The sequence below is a fragment of the Chlamydotis macqueenii genome, chromosome 19, assembly GCF_036417535.1.
Source record: "Chlamydotis macqueenii isolate bChlMac1 chromosome 19, bChlMac1.mat, whole genome shotgun sequence".
NCBI lineage: Eukaryota > Metazoa > Chordata > Aves > Otidiformes > Otididae > Chlamydotis > Chlamydotis macqueenii.
This window is the reverse complement of record NC_141574.1, coordinates 394,235-411,549: the sequence shown is the minus strand read 5'-3', so window position 1 is coordinate 411,549 and position 17,315 is coordinate 394,235. Positions and strand designations below refer to the sequence as shown.

The 17,315-nt window shown below is 56.4% G+C and overlaps 1 protein-coding gene across 1 annotated transcript; it reads left to right on the top strand.

Moving 5' to 3' along the window:
- Window positions 1–940: 940 nt before the first annotated feature.
- DYNLL2 (dynein light chain LC8-type 2) lies at window positions 941–8,084 on the top strand. The gene is made up of 3 exons (XM_086763208.1): window positions 941–1,108; window positions 4,412–4,550; window positions 6,197–8,084. The coding sequence occupies exons 2-3, from the start codon at window positions 4,419–4,421 to the stop codon at window positions 6,332–6,334; spliced, it is 270 nt and encodes an 89-aa protein (XP_086619334.1). The 5' UTR covers window positions 941–1,108; window positions 4,412–4,418; the 3' UTR covers window positions 6,335–8,084.
- The last annotated feature ends 9,231 nt before the right edge of the window (window positions 8,085–17,315 follow it).

The window sequence follows — 17,315 nt, the reverse complement described above, 5'->3', positions numbered from 1 at the left end:
CCACACTGTGCGGCTGCCCGACGCCGAAACCAGAGCCCCGCGGTGCCCGCTCAGACCCGGAGCAGGGCAGAGCCTAGACCCAGATCAGGGTCCCCAAGGCAGAGGGGACCCTCCCGGATGAATTGTGGCCCCCTAAGGCAGCAGAGACCCCTCCATCTGGGGATCCAGGGTCCCCTCCAGGGAATCAGGGTCCCCAAAGCAGAGGGGAGCCCCCCCAGAGGAATCATGGCACCCCCATGGCAGCAGAGACCCCTCCCTCTGGGGATTCAGGGTCCGCCCAGGGATCAGGGTCCCCAAGGCAGAGGGGAGCCCCCCCCAGAGGAATCATGGCACCCCCATGGCAGCAGAGACCCCTCCCTCTGGGGATTCAGGGTCCCCTCCAGGGAATCAGGGTCCCCAAAGCAGAGGGGAGCCCCCCCAGAGGTATCATGGCACCCCCATGGCAGCAGAGACCCGTCCCTCTGGGGATTCAGGGTCCGCCCAGGGATCAGGGTCCCCAAAGCAAAGGGGACCCCCCTTCAGAGGAACCATGGCCCCCTTACGGCATCAGACGCCCCTCCCTCAGGGGATCAGGTTCCCCAAGACAGAGGGGACTCCCACCCCCAGAGGAATCACGGCCCCCTATGGCAGCAGAGACCCCTCCAAGGGCATCAGCCCCCGCAGAGGATCAGGGTCGCCCCGGGGCTCAGGGTCCCCCAGGCGGCAGGGCGCCCGCAGCCCCTCACGGTACCGGTAACCCCCCCCCCACACCCCCGCCGGGCACCGCCGGGCACCGCCCCGCCCCGCCCCGCCCCGCGCGCGGCCGCGCGGCATTGTGGGATGAAACAGGATGTAGGCAGACGAACGCGGGCGGACGGGCCGGGGCGGCGGGCCGCCCGGCGGAGCAGCCAATGGAAGCGCGGCGTGCCGGCAGGCGCAGCCAATGGGGGAGCGGCGGGCCGCGCGCCGCAGCGGGCGGGGCGGTATTTGAGCGCGGCGCGGCCGAGGGGCGGAGAGCGCTCGGCGCGGCGCAGGGAGCGGAGCGGGTCCGGGCCTCCTCCTCCTCCTCCTCCCACCTCCTTCTCCGTGCCCTGCCTCGCCCTCCCGGGGTGGCCCTGTCACTGTGAAGGTGAGCGACGCCTTCCGCCGGGGGCGACGGGGACCTCCGCGCCTCGCCTGGTTACCGGTAGTTCCGTGCGTGAGGTGGCGGTGGTGGCGGCCGCGGCGGGGCCGGCCCGGGGGGAGGGGGTCGCGGCCTGTGGGTAGCGCCCGGCGGCGCTCGGAGCCCGCCCGGCCCCGCTGCGGGCAAGGTCACCGATGCCTCGGGCGCCCCCAGGGCTTTCCCCCCTGTGAAGGTCACGCAGGGCCCCGGCCTGTACGTGCGCCCGGCTCCCGGGAGCGCCTCCCCGGGCCCCCTTCGGCTCTGGTGGGGACGGGGCTGTGCCGCATCCCCTTCCCAGGGCCCCCGCCTGCCGTGGTGGGTGCTGGGCTTGGGCTTCGCCCCGCTCTTGGGGCCCCATCCTGCCTGGGGAGGGAAAGGGTAGGCGTGGGGGGTTTGTCTCATCCCCATCCCGAAGCTGCGTCTTGTCATGGTGAGGGAAGGAGCGGGTGCTGAGCTCGAGCATCGTCCCCCTCCCAAATCCCCCATCCTGACCTGCTGGGGGAGTGGCTGGGTGCTGGGCTTGGGCACCATCCCCCTCCCAAATCCCCCATCCTGACCTGCTGGGGGAGTGGCTGGGTGCTGGGCTTGGGCCTCGTCCGCCTCGCAAGGCCTCATCCTGCCCTGGTGAGGGAAGGTTTGGGTGCTGGCTTGGGCACCGTCCGCCTCCCAAGGCCTCATCCTGCTCCGGAGTGGCTGCTAGGGCTGTGGTCTTCCCTTCCTCCCTCAAGACCCCATCCTGCCCTGTGCTGGGGAAGGGGTGGCTGCTGGTGCTGTGCTATAACCCCTTCCCAGGCCCATCCTGTTCTGGGCTGGCTGCTGGGGCATTGTGGTTTTCCTCAGAGGGCCGGACTTGAATGGCAAGACCCTGGGGGCCAGCTGTGATCTTAAGCTTAGGGATGAGAAGCGTACATGGTGCTGCTGGGCTGCCTTGCAGGGAAGATGCCTCTCTAACCCCACGGGGGAATGAGCTGAGGCTGGGGCCCTGCTCTGTGGTGTTTGGGTGGGTGGGGTGGCACTCATGCTGCTCCCTGCCCCGCAGCAGTGCGGGGGACCCTCCCTCCAGCAGACAGCCGGCTGCCAGCCCCTGTCGCGGTTGGCCTGTGAAGGATGCTGTGCCATGGAGCAGTGCGGTGCTGGGGAGGGCAGGCTGGCCAGCGCTTGCAGCTCTGCTGAAGGATAATAGCTTTTTTTTTTATGGCACTGTTGGCCCTCGGCAGCGTGGGCCTGCACTGAGATGCTCCTTGCCTGAACAATGAGGAAGGGAGATGCTTTTTGCAGGTCGCTCTGTGCCTGGTTATGTAATGGCAAATGCCCTCTGAACTCAGCGGGTGGTGGAGGTGTGCGGAGGCCTCACGTGCGTGAGAGCTTGCTTGCCCTCTTTCCCTAAAGAGGCTTTCCTGGAAGAATGATCCACAAGTGAATTCCTGCTACTTCCCTTTCCTGTGTGCTGGACCCACCCAGAAGACTTTTCCAAGAGATTCCTGGGTAGTGAATCCAAATCTGCAGGCAGTTGGTTGGGCTGTTCTGAGCAACATCTTGTCCTGCCGCGGCTTCTGGGCCACAGGCTAAAACCCACCGCCTTAAACCGCAGCGTGGAGGGGAACAGCCTGCCTGGAAGTGGCTTTTCCAGAGCCGCAGCGGGAGCGTGCGCTCTCTGTTGGCGTTTGAGCTCAGTTCCTGTCGTTCCTCCTGCTGCTATTAGTGCATGGTAATAGCAGTGCTCTGTTAAACACTGTGTCTAAAACGTATAAATTAAGGTGGCAACAGGAGGCTTCAACTGCAGGCAGAGTGAAGAATTGAAGTATTGTAATCATAGGGCTGCAATTATGTAACTGGATTCTCTTTCTCTCTGGATAGCAGGCTCCTTTAATTGCTGTAACAAAGCTACTCCTTCAGCTTTCTGGGGCTGTTCCAGGAAGCGATCATGGCAGCAGATTTTCCTCACTCCCCAGTAGAGCTAAAAATGTGTCGTTTCACTATTTCAAAACGTGCTTGGTAGTATCACTCAAGACTTACAGCACTGTGAGAGGATTTAGGAAACTTAGTGGTGCTCTGCAGGCTTAATTGGAGGCACTCCTTGCCCTTGGGAAGCTTATTCCCACAAAGTTTTAATGTGCTCTGGTGAGCAGCCGTGGTCCTCGGCGCAGACCTTCTCCTGACCGCTCCACCAGATAACACGTGCCTCCTGACCGGGCCTCACCTGCGGCTTGGGAGCGAGGGGTCCGGTGCCCGGAGGGTGTTGGCATGTGCCGGGCTGCGCGGGGCTCCTTCCCTGGGGCGTGAGTCCTGGCCTCTGCTTGAGGAAAGGCTGCAGGGCTCGGATTGCCAAATCCCTGTTTTCTAGGATAATAGGAACTGCACTGGAGACTTCCCAATGCTGACCGCCTCCCTGGAAAGGCCATGACAGATCTGTGTGTAAATGGCTTCGGTTTGAAGCACCTGAGCTCACTTGCGGTGAAGAGGGCTATGTGTCCGGCTCCGGTACGCTGCTTTGTAGTCTTTAAAGGTCACGGGCAACACCAGCATGCTGGTTTCTAGCATCTGTGTTGTGGCTCGCAGGCAGAGGGGGAAAGGAGGCTGCTTTGCCAGGCCCTAGCTGTGCTAGATCTGTGGTGGGGCTTGCTTCCCCCTGCTCCTAGGCTGCAGTGGTGCTGACCTGTTTCTGCCTTGTCAGACCAGCTCTGTCCTGTGGGAACGGCTGAAGTCTGGGTTTCGGTGACAAAGCAGCGGTGAGGTGAGGGGATGATGATAGGCAGAATGAGGAACGCCACTCCTTCCAGGCTAAACGAGCAGCAGGACCTGTAACCCCTGGCGTGGGGTGGAGTAGAAGCACTGCTGCTGGGAGTGCGCTTCCAGAGCCTCCCTGCCGGACTGGAGCAGTCTGGGATTGCTTGCTTGCTTGCAAGGCTCTGAACAGCTGGTGCTCCAAACCACTGGTGCACCTGGGAGGCAAACTTGGCTGCAGCCTTTTGATGTCTAGGAGGGCTGTGGCTCTCTGCAGATCCTGTCTCCTCCCACACGCAAGCTCTTTCTGCGTGTGTTTAATGCAGGTGGTGGTGTTGGACTATCTCTGATCTGACCTCCGGACTGCAGCACTCCAGCTGTAAGGGGCACCTCAGCCCGGGACTACCCCGATAAACCCCCCCTGCCCAGAGCAGGGGGTCTGTACTAGCGGCATGTGACGCAGCCCGCGGTAGAGGACCACCTCTGATGTGCGGGAAGCTGCTTCTTTCCTGGGAAGGGATTAAAGGAGTTTACGTTCTGCCTTAGGTTCACGATGTCTGACAGAAAGGCTGTGATCAAGAATGCGGACATGTCTGAGGACATGCAGCAGGATGCTGTGGACTGTGCTACGCAGGCGATGGAGAAGTACAACATCGAAAAGGACATTGCGGCGTACATAAAGAAGGTAACTACGGGAGGAGGGGCTGCTCTGGCTGAGCCTTCCCAAAGCTCTTTTGTGAGCCTGTTGTGAGCCTGAGTGTCTGAGACTTCGTACCTGCGTCTTCGGAGGGAGAAGGTGCTTTCTTCTTGCCGCCTTTACTGCTGTTTCCAAGAGGATGGAGTGACTTCTCCAAGGTCAGGGGAGGGCTGTGGCAGAGCAGGGCCTGGTCTGCCGCTCTGGCAAGCCGTGAGCGAACAGCGTGAGCGCTGTCCCTCTGGATTTGCCAGCCTGGGAAGAGCTGGCTGCGGTCTCTGTTCAGGACTGCCTCCACAGATGCTGCTGCTCCCCTTGCAGTATGAGTGCAGGGTGGGGTTGATGTTCCACTCGGGGTGGGCAGCTGTGCGTGTGTGGTTCTGTCTGCTGTGTTCCTGGCGCTGTGGAGGAGGCTGGGGCCTCGTGCTGGGCTGGCAGGGCTGCGAGAGGTGCTGCGTTACGAACAGTGCAGCTGGCCTGGCTTGTGAAGAAGTGTCTCCTCGTTTGCAGGAGCCCATTAACTGAAGTCTCCTGCTTGACTGCGTGTGGGGGGTGTTGGTTCCCTCTGTAGCAACTTCTAATAGTTGGGCAAAGTGCTTTTGAAGGAGCAATGTGTGACTTCAGCCCTGACACCTGGGCTGGCTTTTGGGCCTTGCTTGTGATCCAGGATTCAAAGGTGTCTCCTAACCTCTCAGATTACTTTGAGGCAAGACTTACCTCAGAGTGCTTGGGGCAATGCAGCCTGTAAAGGAGAGAGTGCAACAGAAGGCATCCAAAAAGAAGCCGGCCTTTATCTCCTGAGTGTGTTGGGAGGAGGGGAGCAATTGGATGCACCTTCATGCCCTGGCAAGAAAGCTTTCCCTTGCCTCAAAGGTTACCTGCGAGGAGCTCACGCTGTCTCACTGCTGTCTGAGGATTAACACTTGCTTTAATCTTGAATGTGGAGTCTGTTCTTCTGGCTCTGTCTCAGGGGAGGGAGGGGTGTTCTTGGGAGCTGTGTATTAATTAGAGGGAGGACAATGGTCTTTAACCTGATCTTACCTGCTAAGCAGGGGAAAACTAAGCCAGCATTCAGCCTGCTCGCCTCCGACCTCTTGGGCCTCCCTGTGCTGCCTGGCCTGTGACTTTGCTCACTTTTGATGCAGGCTTCCTCCCCTTCATGGGAAGAAGAGTCCCAAACAGCACAGGCCGGACTTCTCCTTCCTTTTTTTAGGTGACCTTTAAGCTCAAATGCCTTGCTGGAGCAGAGATGCCAAAATCTTTTTTTATTTTTTGTGAGTGGGTTTGGAATGGGAGAGGAGGAATATTCCCCTGAGCTAGCCTACACGCAGGGCTTGAATAGCACTGTGCTAAGGAGAGCTCTCACGCCTGCTCTTTCTGCCCAGGGCCGATGGGTCCTGCAGGTCTCGGGAGATGATTTGCTTCTGTTGGATCCTTCACACAATCCAGTGCAGGGGTCTGGTTGTGTCAGTCACTGCCTCGCTTAATATGATGGTGTCTTGCAGTGGGGAATCTTAAAGATGCTGCAGGTGGGAGGGGACGCGATAGTGTGTGAACAGAACCAGCGAAGAGTTTGTGCTTAGAACTATTTTCATGTGGGCTTTCTTGGCCTTAATGCTTCTCTTTTCTTTCTTCAGGAATTTGACAAGAAATACAACCCAACTTGGCACTGCATTGTTGGCAGAAACTTTGGCAGCTATGTAACACACGAGACAAAGCACTTCATCTATTTTTACTTGGGTCAGGTTGCAATTCTTCTCTTCAAGTCTGGATAGGAAGTAGGAGCAAGTGAAATTTGGACTGTAATGCACTGATGGCTGAAGCCACGACTCCCTTTAACATGGCTATGCCGCTGCATGGACTGTATACTATATTTAATGTGTATATGTTGCAGTAAAAATCTACTTCTGTTTAGTTGCCTGGGAAGAAGGCGGCATTTTTTTTGTTACTGCTTTTTTTTGGTTGTATTGCACTAGGAAACCTGTAAATGCTTAAACAATGGCCTTTACGTGGGAAGAAATAAAACTATTCCACAGCAGCTCCCTCAGTGGTAACTCCTTCTTTGAGGCTGGGAAAACTTCTTTGGGCAGGCCAAAAGCCCCTGACTTTCCTTCCTGAGTTTTATTAGACTGTTAATCTTGTAACGAGGAGCAAAGCCAGTGTGAGCCTCCGTAGCCACCCTGCAGACTGTAGAGAGCTGGCTCTCCCGGTAACCTCAGCGCAGGTACTTAGACCTTCCCTGAAAGCCGGCGGGGTGGCTCTGGTTACGTGGTTTTCACACGCAAGTTGAACTCCACCTCGGACTGTGATAAACAGACTTGCAGCTGACACCCTCGGTGTTCTCTTTCAGTGCCCATCACTGTATTTTTGGTTCTGCTGAAACACTGACCTAGACTTGTAAGCCGCTCAGCCTGGTCTAGAAGACTTCAACAGAGATCCCCCTGCACTGCCGCTTGCTGCGGACAGTTGCGTCCCAAGGCTGAAGTCTTTAGACCTTGACGTTGAGCTCTAAAGCCACGCGGCCCGTCCCCGCGATGGAGTAGGATAGCAAATTGGTGACTACTGACAACAGCTCCGTTTGGCATGTTCTTAGCCAGTTGTCTCGACACTGCCTTAACTTGACGCTCTCCTTAAAGCAAGCTAGTCATGTGGAAGACTTGTAAGTGGCCACTGTCTCCTTTTTTTTTAATTTTTTTTTTTAAATTTTGTGTAGCTGATAAGCTATTTCTGGAGGACTGTCCTCCATGTTCTGATATCTGCTTTTGTTCTTAAAGCACAGTACCAAGAAGTTTAAATTTACATGTGATGTTTGTGTGAAGGAAACTCATGTGACATCTGCTTTGAAGGCAGACAAATGTCTTGGTCTCCAGTAGGTTCAGCGGTGATGTTGTCTTAGTATGTACTGACTCTTGGCTTACGCTGCAGGAAGTTCTTTTCATCTGGGTGCGGAGAAATGCTGTGTGGTGGCAAGTAAATACCTGGTGCTCCTCGCAAGGTCTAGTTATTGGTTTGCTAACTAATGTGTGGACAGCACGACCGGGCTGGTGAGCCCGGCTTGTGTCTCTGAGGTGAATTTGGTGTTGGTACTAAGTCACTGCTGGGGGGAAGGGGCAGCGTGAAGGGAGCTCTTCGTTGCGAAATGACTCGGTGACCCAGGTTGACTACTTCCTGAAGTAAAAGTCCTTCTTGTCTCTGTGCAAAATCCAAAGTATGCCTAATTTTGTAATATTGATAGAACAATGTTGTAACTAGAGAGAATGTAGCTGTCATAACTTCATGTTGATGGAAATGTCTGCACTGGGGTAACGTGCCTTGGGCTGTCCGGGGCACTCTTGTCTTGTCTGTTCAGAACTCCACTCTGGATCTGAAAGGAGAATGTTTTGGGTTTGGTTTTTTTCCAAGCATGAGTCTAATGTGAACCTGTTCACGGTCTGTCGTGGAGCAAGATCTGTTCCCTTCATAACTGCAATGGCTCAAATACCATTTATTTTTTTCAATCATTAAAGGTGAATTGACACATTTCAACAGTCTCTAGTTTCTTCTTCATTGCCAGCTGTCCCGAGCAAAAACTGCACTTGTCCAGAGCGGGTGAGCGGTGACTCCTCTGCCCTGGAAGGTGTGGATGACCCAAAGGAGGGAGGTCTGCAGAGGGAGAAGCTCACCCTGAAGAGCGTATGTGGCTGGTGCTCAAACACTGTGCCAGAAGGAGGGATGGAGGGGAGCATGTCCTGCCGCAGCCCTGAGGGTGTGATTCTGTGCCAGCTCACCTAGATGTGAAGGTGTTGGGGCGAACTGAGCTCAGACAAACTAGGGGTGGTGCAGCAGCTGTGTCCTGGCTCCTGTATGCGCTCTAAGGTACCTCCCTGCTTTGCAGGAGAGGTTTTTCTTTGCAGGAGAGGTTTTTCCCTTCAGGCTTCCTCCCTGTGCTCCACAGAAGGGTGAAGCTGACGTGTTTAATGCTGCAGGGGCTGTGTGCTTGCGCTTAAACAGCCATCCCCTCCCAGTTTGCTGTCTTGCTCCTGATGCAACCTAAATTTCGGGTAGATATTTTGGAGAAGCTGTGGGCACAGCAGTGTAAACAGCTATGCTGCGGGACAGTAACACCAGCGTGAGAAAAGGAGGGGAAGTGGAGCTGCAGACTGGCGCGACTGGTGCTAAGCAGCTATAAAGTGAGCTGAGCCCTGGGCTCCCGAGCTAGCAGCAGCGTGGCTGTTACACACGGGCGATCTGCTGTCACTGTGCCGAAAAGCAGAGGTGGTTGCTACTTTGTGGGGAGCTGGGAGTGATGCTCCTCCCTCAGGAGTCCCAGCAGGCCTTTTAGCTGGAAGAGTGGTTACAGGGCTTACACTCCAGCTGGGCTGTGCTGGGGCTCTGCGCTCCTGGCCTGGTTACGTCTGGGTTCACGCTGCGGCTCCAAGAAAACGCTTGCAGCCTTGTGGGGCTAGGGTAGTCCGGCCGCCTTGGTGCGCAGGGCTCTTGAGGCGAGTGGTGGAGAAGCTGGCTCCTGAGTGCCGCTGCAGCACAGGAAAGTGCTCATCTAAACCTGAGGTGAAAAGCTGTTCCAGGCTGGGTTCTGCGTGTGGGAAAGCACCCCTTCCAGCCACCTATCCCGTGGCCGTGGTGCTGCTCTGAATTGACCTCCAGTGGGACGCGGAGGCCTTGCCAGGGCCGGAGGGACGGTGTGCCCTGGAGCTGACGCTCGCAAGTAGGAAGTGGGTTTGGTGCTTCCTTGGATGTGTCACTGCGGTGGGAGTCCTGCTTCAGGCTGAGAAAAAGAAGCTGCGGCTCGCACCTTGGCACTCAGGCAGTGAAACTGAGCCCTGCTCGCCTCCCTGCAATGGACACTGGTACTGCGTGTCCCCAGCCTTCCCCCTAAACCCTCTTTTGCGTAGCGCTGGGGCTCTGGAAGACACAAACTGCCCGAAGTGAAGCAGCGCTTCCCTCCACACGGCTGAGAGCAGGGTGAGGTTTTAACATGGAGCTTTCTGTCCCCGCTGCCTTTCCCTCCTGCCCTGCAGCAGCTGTCTGACACAGCTTTTGGCTTTGACTTTTTCCGTTGCTGGGCTCCGCTTTGTCTCCAGTTTCCACCAGGCGCAGGTGTCCCACATGATGCCTCAGGGCATTGTTTCCGTGCTGGGGAGGCCAGCAACATGCCCAGGACGGCCGCTGGGTTTCAACCGGGGCATGAAGCTGTTAGGAAACATCTGGATCTGGGGCACTGAGTGAAAGGTATGCAGCTGGGGGAAACATCTGGAGAAAGAAACTGCTTCCAGATGTGCTTCAACAAAAATGCTATTTAAATGTAAAAATATACATTCCTGTCCTGCCGTACAAGCATCCGGAAAAAGCCTGGTTGCAGAGGAGTCCGAGGGGCTGGCTGCTGTGTGTGGGTGCAGGGCTGGGTGCAGGACAGTGTCCCCAGCCATGCGTGTGCATTCGCTGCGGGTAACGGCGTGGTTTGTGGCTGGGGAGAGTGCCGCGTTATTGTCTCTTGTACAACCCAAGTTACTCAATTGCTGTGGAGTATTTCTTCCAGATGTGGCCTTACCAAAGCACTGAAGAGCAGACAGGCTGGTTTTTGGTAGCTGTGCTCCACATGTGCAATGACCAGACATCATGTAGGGGTCATTCCGCAGAGGGAGCGTGGGGTAAAGCTGCAGGGGAAAGTGTGTGACTCTGTTAGCAGGGAGAGCTGGCCTTGCTCCCTGCCTGCCTGGCACCATGTTCTTCCCCTTCTCCGTGGCCATCTGGGACTCTGAGAAGGCACAAAGTGACAGTGACGTCCTCCCCAGGCGTTGCACCCTGCTCTGGTGGGAACAGCCAGGGCAGCGCTCCCCTTCCCTCCCATCCGGCGCTGCCAGTGCGGTGTTCATCTTCCCCAGGCACGAGGGAGCAGAGCCTGTCGCTGGTAAAGCCGGTACCCAGCGGACCTGTTCCTGTTCACAGTGCTTTTGTGGGAGATCTGAGATGAAGAGAGAAAACGTGGAAATAATTTTTATCTCGCCTTCAGTCTCTGGCGGGTAAATCCTTAGGAGGCCGGTGCCGCTGCGTGAAGGAAGCGTGGCTGTGCCATCCCTGCCCACCCGAGGTTTCCCCGCTTTGTTCTATTTATTGAGCACCGGCTCTGACACTTTCCCAGACTGTGACTCATAGCAGCAGTGTCTGTGCATAAGCCGTGCGTCTCGAAGCGCTTTATAGATACAGGAGCTGCAGGAGCCTCGCAGGAGCCAACTGTGTTTATTAAAAGACGATCAGATGTTTCCTCCCTTAAGGCAGTGTCTAGCTGAGGCTGGGTAATAACTCATTACCAACGAGAGAAATAACTGCTTATCGTCAGGTCAGCACCTTCACCGGCCCTTCTGTTAGCGACGGCAGGCGCCGCGCTTCTGCGCCGAGCACTGGTGGTCCGCTCTGTCCCCGTCCCTTCCGCTGCCTGAGCAGGGGCACCCCCGGGGGGACAACCCCAGGCTCTGCTCCGGTGCTCACCGGGGTTTGGCCCTGGGTTAAGCCTGAGGAAAAGTTTTATCCGGCCCGGTGTAGCTTGGTTCCTCCTGCTCGTGGAAGCAGGCTGCTGTGGCAGCCTCGCAGGCCGCATTTTTCTGTCCTGCTGCTGGGGCCTCGGAGCAAATGCACAAGAGCTTTTTGTGGCCTGGTGGAAAAATCAATGGTGGGCCAGCACAGCTTGCCGCAGCAGTGCGGCGGGAGCGCTGCCGGGGCCGTGGATGAGGCGGGATGTCATGCTCCGCCACCCGGCATGGCAGCGTTTGCTCCCGGGCCTCTGGAAGGCCGGGCTGGAGGAGAGCGGAGCCAGCTCTGGTCCCCTTGCAGGACGTGGGGCTCGCTCAGAGGCTTTCCTCAGACGCCATCCTCCGGCGTGGCCACCGCGGCCCTCCCCTGCCAGATGCCGTGGCATCTCTCCATGTCCTTTGTTCCCTCCCTTGCTTACGCGGCTCCGTTGATTTATGGCCGTTGCGGAGCAGCCCGACCGCAGCTCCGCTGCTTGCCCAGACCCCGGCCGGGCTGCGTGCCCTCGGTCCCGGCCTGCCAGGCAGGGAGGGTTTTGGGGAGAGATCCAAGCCCCCTGTGCAGTAGGGCCCCCACATTTCAAGAAGTGCGTGGCCTTTTCTCTCCCCTCCCTCTAGCCTGGGTGTGAATGGAGCGCTTTCAGGGGGAGGAGATCACTGGGAGCCCTGCTCTCCCTCTGCATGGGTTGCAGCCCGTAAAAGCATCCGAGGAATTCGCCGCAGCGGTCCCTGCGCGTGGTGAGCGCAGTGAAAGCCACTCTTTGTTCCCGTGGCCCCAGCTGCCGAATCCCACACAGGGATGGGGCTGGAATCTGCAGAGCTGGACGCGTGCTCCCACCAGCACGTTGCCCTTAGCTGCCCCGTTGCAGGTGCCGTGCTGCACCGAGGCTGTCAGGACAGGGTTTGGTTTTCCCATGTCCTGCCCCGGCCAGGATGGGCAGCGTTTCCGGGGAACGATGAGAGGGTTTACCCGGAGTTCACCCCACTGAGCGCCTGGTGATCCACGCGCTGCGCCCCTGCTGCTTAAGCTGAGTCAGAGGGACGGGAATCTCATCTTACGCAGATATTTTGCCACAGGTTTGGGGTTTAATCTCGCGCCCACCTCGCGCGGTTCCCTGGCTGGCCCTGCTGCGCGCCGGCTGCCTGCCAGGGCCGCTCCGGCAGGAAAGGACGGAGGGCTGACACCGCGCCAGGACGTGCCTCCGCTGCAGCCTGCGCGCAGGCGGCTGGCGCCCGGCCCAGAACATGGCTCTGGAAAAAAAAAATAAATGCCTTTTTTGTTTTTTGAGGAAAGCCCAGAACGCTTCGACAAGGACAAAACCTCTTCCTAAATCCAATTTTCAAAGTCCTGTTTTCCCTATGGGACCGAAATGACCTGGCCAAAAGCGGCTGCTCCTCCGCGGCTCACGGGTCAGCTTGGATGGGATAAACCTGGACCCACGTTGCAAAGGTTCCCTCTGAAACCACGGCTCGTGGGAGCGCTGGGGACGGCGCCCATGCAGCTCCCTTCCAGTGGGGTCCCCACCCCTGGGTGCAGGGGGTCCCTGGGCCGTTCCTGTGCTGTCATTAGCAGAAAAAAAACCCGCTGGGTGACTCAGCAAGCGTCGGGTGCCTGGCCAGGGCTTTGTCACCATCCTCCAGCAAAACTCGACACATGCGGTTCAGGCAGAACCTGGGCTGGCTAAAGACACCGTGTTACTTAAATATTTTATAGAAAATCATTAAGCAATTAAACCTGGCGGATCTCGCATTGTAGAAAAAGCAGCTTGAAGTCTGAGCAGTAAGCAGGGCACTGCGTCCCGGTTTGGGATGTCTTCTCGGAGTCTTGACTCCAATCCTCGCTTCAGAACAGCTATAATTATCTCTTCATTGCCATTATTGTTTAACATTTTTAGCATTCGCAAGTGCAAACTGTTACAGTTTTCCGCGCAGATACAATCGGTAGCCAGGGTTCGCAACGAAAGCAATTAAAATCCTGTGATTATTACCAGCCTGCGTGTCTATCCAACAGCTTCAGTCTGCATAAGTTGCCAAGACGTAGGCTAGAAACTCAGACAAATTTAGGGTTTATTTGGTAACCCAGCAAAGCTACTACCTCTTGCTGCCTCCAATGATTCGCATCTACGGCACTTTTTGGAAGGACGTGAGCGCTGAGGGGAGGGGAAAGCAAGCATTTTCTAGAAGACATCTCTGGAGAGAGTACAGCGAAGATAAAATTATGCACATGAATTATGCATATGAATTATGATTTCACTCCTATTTTTGTTGGGATTAGCTCATGTTTGGTGTGCATCCCTGGCAGGTTGCTGGCGGTTCGGCAGCTCGCGGAGCACTTGCTCCAGCTCCCAGCAGGTCACTGCGGTTTGGGGTCCCACGTTCCCCGCTCGGCTGGCGGCAGAGCTTCTTGGGGACCCAGCCCCTGCTCCTGCACCCCTCTCGGGTCAGGGCAAGTAGGTTTTTTTCTGTGTTAATTTATGGCATCTCCTCTGAAAACATGCAAGGGATAAAAACAGATTTAGGTGTAAAAAAAACCCCGAGTCTGCGCTATTTTGTACAGAGGGAGATGTTTGCAGGCTCTGCTGCCACCAGCCAGGCTTTGCCGGGGTCCCCAGGGTCCCCACCATCACCCGGGGAAGGCAGACATGGAAACATCCCAGCCTCTGCCAGCTCTGGGGGGGATAAAGCCCAGGAGAGGAGAGCAAGGGGGAGGCAGCAGCAGCATTTCCAAAATCTCCGCACCAGACTGGGCTGCAGTCCTAGCACACAGTCCTTCCATGTGGAAACATCTTGGGAATCCTGAGCCCCATTTCCAGGAGGGCTGGTGACCCCAACCCACGGGTGTTTCCTTGCGAAAGGAGGTTTGGGGCGCTCCCTGGCCGGGTCCTTCCCTTGCCATCCCACGCGCAGCAACATCCTTGACAACCCTGCAGTCGTTTGCATGAGAAAATGAGATTAGGAAAGCATTTCAACTATTTGTGTCTGTCCTTCAGCAGCAAACAAGCCCGGAGCCAGCGCTGTTTGTCCGTCAGCTGGCCCGAAGCTTGGGAAAACAGCCGGGAAGCCAGTGGGAGACACCTTTGGCACCAGCGGAGATAATGCTGAGTATGGGGGCTGAATTTGCACGTCTGTGGGGAATGGTACAGGGCCAGCGTGGTGCGGGCAGGGGCGCTGGCTAAACCCCCCTCCAGGGATGGAGCAGCTGCCTGTGCGTCTTTGCTCTGTCACCGATCTCAGCTCTGGGGCAAGCAGTTTTTCTGGTCCCGCTGTCCTCAGCCCGGCCGCTCTCCTGCTCTCTAACCTGAGCAAGTCGCCTGAGAACCAGCGTGGCTCGGGAGGACGGCACAGCTCGTGACACTGGTGTGTAACACACGGCGATGCTCCGCGGGGCACGGGCAAAACGGAGGCAATCGCTGCAGCCACATCAACTTCCCTGCACGTCTGAGCATGCCAGAGGATCGGGGATTTTTCTAGGTTCAGGACTTTGATCTGTCTTGAAACGCTGCTGATAGGGAGTGAAACGTTAGTAAATTTGGACAGTCCCAGGGAAGAGGGCCAAAGGCAGGACTGATGGAAACAGCAGTGTTAGGGAAAGCCTGGGATCAAAACCCCCCAGAATTCCCAGCTGAATTTTGGGCCAGTTTCTCTCCCAGGGCAGTAAGATTAAGATGAACTCTCCCTGTTTTGCCTTTAACAGGAAGAGACCCAGCTGACAAATCCAAAAGGTGAGGAGGTGGCAGGGAGAACCGGCAGCAGCGCCCAGGTCGTCGCTTTGTCACAAGCAGCAGGTACCTGCTGCGCCCTGAAGCTCGCTGTCCTGGCTCCTGTTTAGTTTGGCTTCCCCGTGGCAGCTTTCACCATCCCTGCATTAGCAAACCACCTGAATTTCAAGGATCTCATCCTTCTATTCAAAGGAATATCAATTTCCAGGAGCTCCTGGAGGCCTTGAGATCAGAGCAGCGAAACCGGGGATTTCTGCTGAGCTGTGCTCGCCCCAGCGGAGCTGGGATTTCTCTTGGCTGGGATGTCTGCTGGGGGGCTGCAGGGAGGGGTTTGGGTTTTTTTTTGTTTAAGCTGTAACCACACAGGCTTGGCAAAATGTTGTCAGCGTTTGCCCGGCCTCAGCCCCGCTCCCTGGCAGGCGGAGGAGCGTGGATCCCACTGTGGTCCTACTCTCCGGTCTGTCCAGCGGCATGGCGTGGAGCTTGGCTGTGCTCCTGGGGCCGAGCCCGCACCCCAGCCGCATCGCGGCCGCTGGGACTCAGCCCAGGAGAAAGCAGCCCCAGCGATGCAGCCCAGGGAGGACACTTTCTCTGCGTGTTTTTAAGCCAAACGTGGCTCCTAACATCAGTAGAGGAGATTCCTCTGCAGCCTGGGGAACTATCCTGTCCACGTTCTTCCCTGGGACCTTCAGAGGAGCTGAGGAATCCAATTCCCACTAATTTTCTTTGAAAACACCAACCTAGAATTGTGATTGTGGCATGCTGTGTTACAGGGGAGGAAAGAACCCCCCAGACTGTAGCTACTTGGTTTTCCTAAGGCGTGAGTTTTGATGATTTATTAAGACTTACACTTTTAACAGTATTCTGTTGGTTAACGTTGGAAGATGTTCCTACAAGTAATGAAAATTTCGTAGACTGCCTGGGGAAGAAAGAGACCATTTTACGTCCCCTACCAGATGGCCTGAACCACCTGCTCACTTTTTTCTTTGAACTGTGATTCTAACAACTTCTCTGTCCTTTGAAGTCTGCCTCCGAGCTGCTGAACCAGATGTGTTTGCGCTGTAGTAGCAGAGCACGTTTAACAGTCGAGGACTTGTGCTCTTTTCCCTCACGGCCGCTGCTGGATACTGCGATGTTTGTTCTCGTTTGGGAGCTTTGAGGGGTGAGTAAACGCGAAGGCTTACCAGGCGCTGGTAAAATGTGTCATGTTGTAATGTCACTGGCTTCAGCCGACTTATTCCCTAAACCTGCGGCGTCTTTACGCAGCTCTCGGCTGGTTCTGTGGCTTTACAAACCCGTGCGGCGGTGTCAGTCTGCTTTCCGTCACAGATTTATTAGGGCCTCACAAAAGCGGGGGCTGCTGTCAAAATGCACGTTTCAGCACCGTTTTGAAAACAGGGCAGGAAGAAAGGAAGAGCTGTAAATATGTATTAAGAAGTTTTAAAAATAATAAATCACAAAATGAAATGGTGACAAAAAAAAAAAACAAAACCAAAAGAGGTCCCTGAGTAGGGATTTGGTAGAAATTTATGCCAAACAGAGAAGTTGGGAAGGCAACGCTGACATTCCTGGCTTTGAAATGTCAAACCCAACACAGCTCTGCCTGCGTCCGTCCCCGCGTGCTGCAGAGTGGCAGAGCGGCAGCGGGTGTCAGCCAAGACCGCGGCTCCGCCATGGCACCCACTGACGCTGTGGGTGCCAGAAAAGCTTTCTGGGACGGAGCGAAGTGCCGGGAGGTGCTGGCATGTGGTGGATGCCGGAGGTTTCCCCTCTCTCCATCCCACCCCAGGCCCCGGAGCTGGCCGGTGTGGTGGTGGGGATCAAACCAGCCCGCAGGCAGTGGCTGTGCGACATGGCACCGGGCTGCGTGCGGGTACGACTCATTTGATGAGCTTTCACACCAAAAGAATGCCTGTGTTTCTTCTGACAGCGATGAAGACCCTCGCACAAAGGCTCTGTGGTGGTGAAGATGGCTTCATGCTCCTCTTTTTTTCACACTGCCTCCCAGAGCACTTAGAGGACATCAAGCATCTGCTCTCCCCAGGGCGACGGCTGGGCTGGGCTGGCAGAGAGCGCTCTAAAACCATCTTTGCACAATATTGACGTGCTTGAGGCTGCCTCTTTGCTACGCTTTTCCCTGTGCCTGCCTCGGAGGCCTGTTAGAGACTTTTAGGGAACAAATAATAAAGAATCAATGGGACGATAAAGGTAGGAAGCAGAGCAATTTGTTATAAAGAGACAGCCCAGGGCAAGGAAGAAAGCCAAGGCGATGGCGCTGGTGGCGCAGCACGTACTTTTCTGACTTGAGGTGCTCAGTCTGATAAGGAACTGAAAGGAAGGTAAAGCGAGGCAAAGCGGAGGTCAGACAGTCTCTCGAGTGAGGTACCAGAGCTTGGCTTCGCCTGGTTGTGACAAAGAAGGAGAAGACAGCGTGCCCGCACCCTGCAGCCCTCCCGCTCCTTCCTGGGCGATGCAGATCCCCGTGTTGGCAGCTGCCTGTGTGCGGCAGGGCG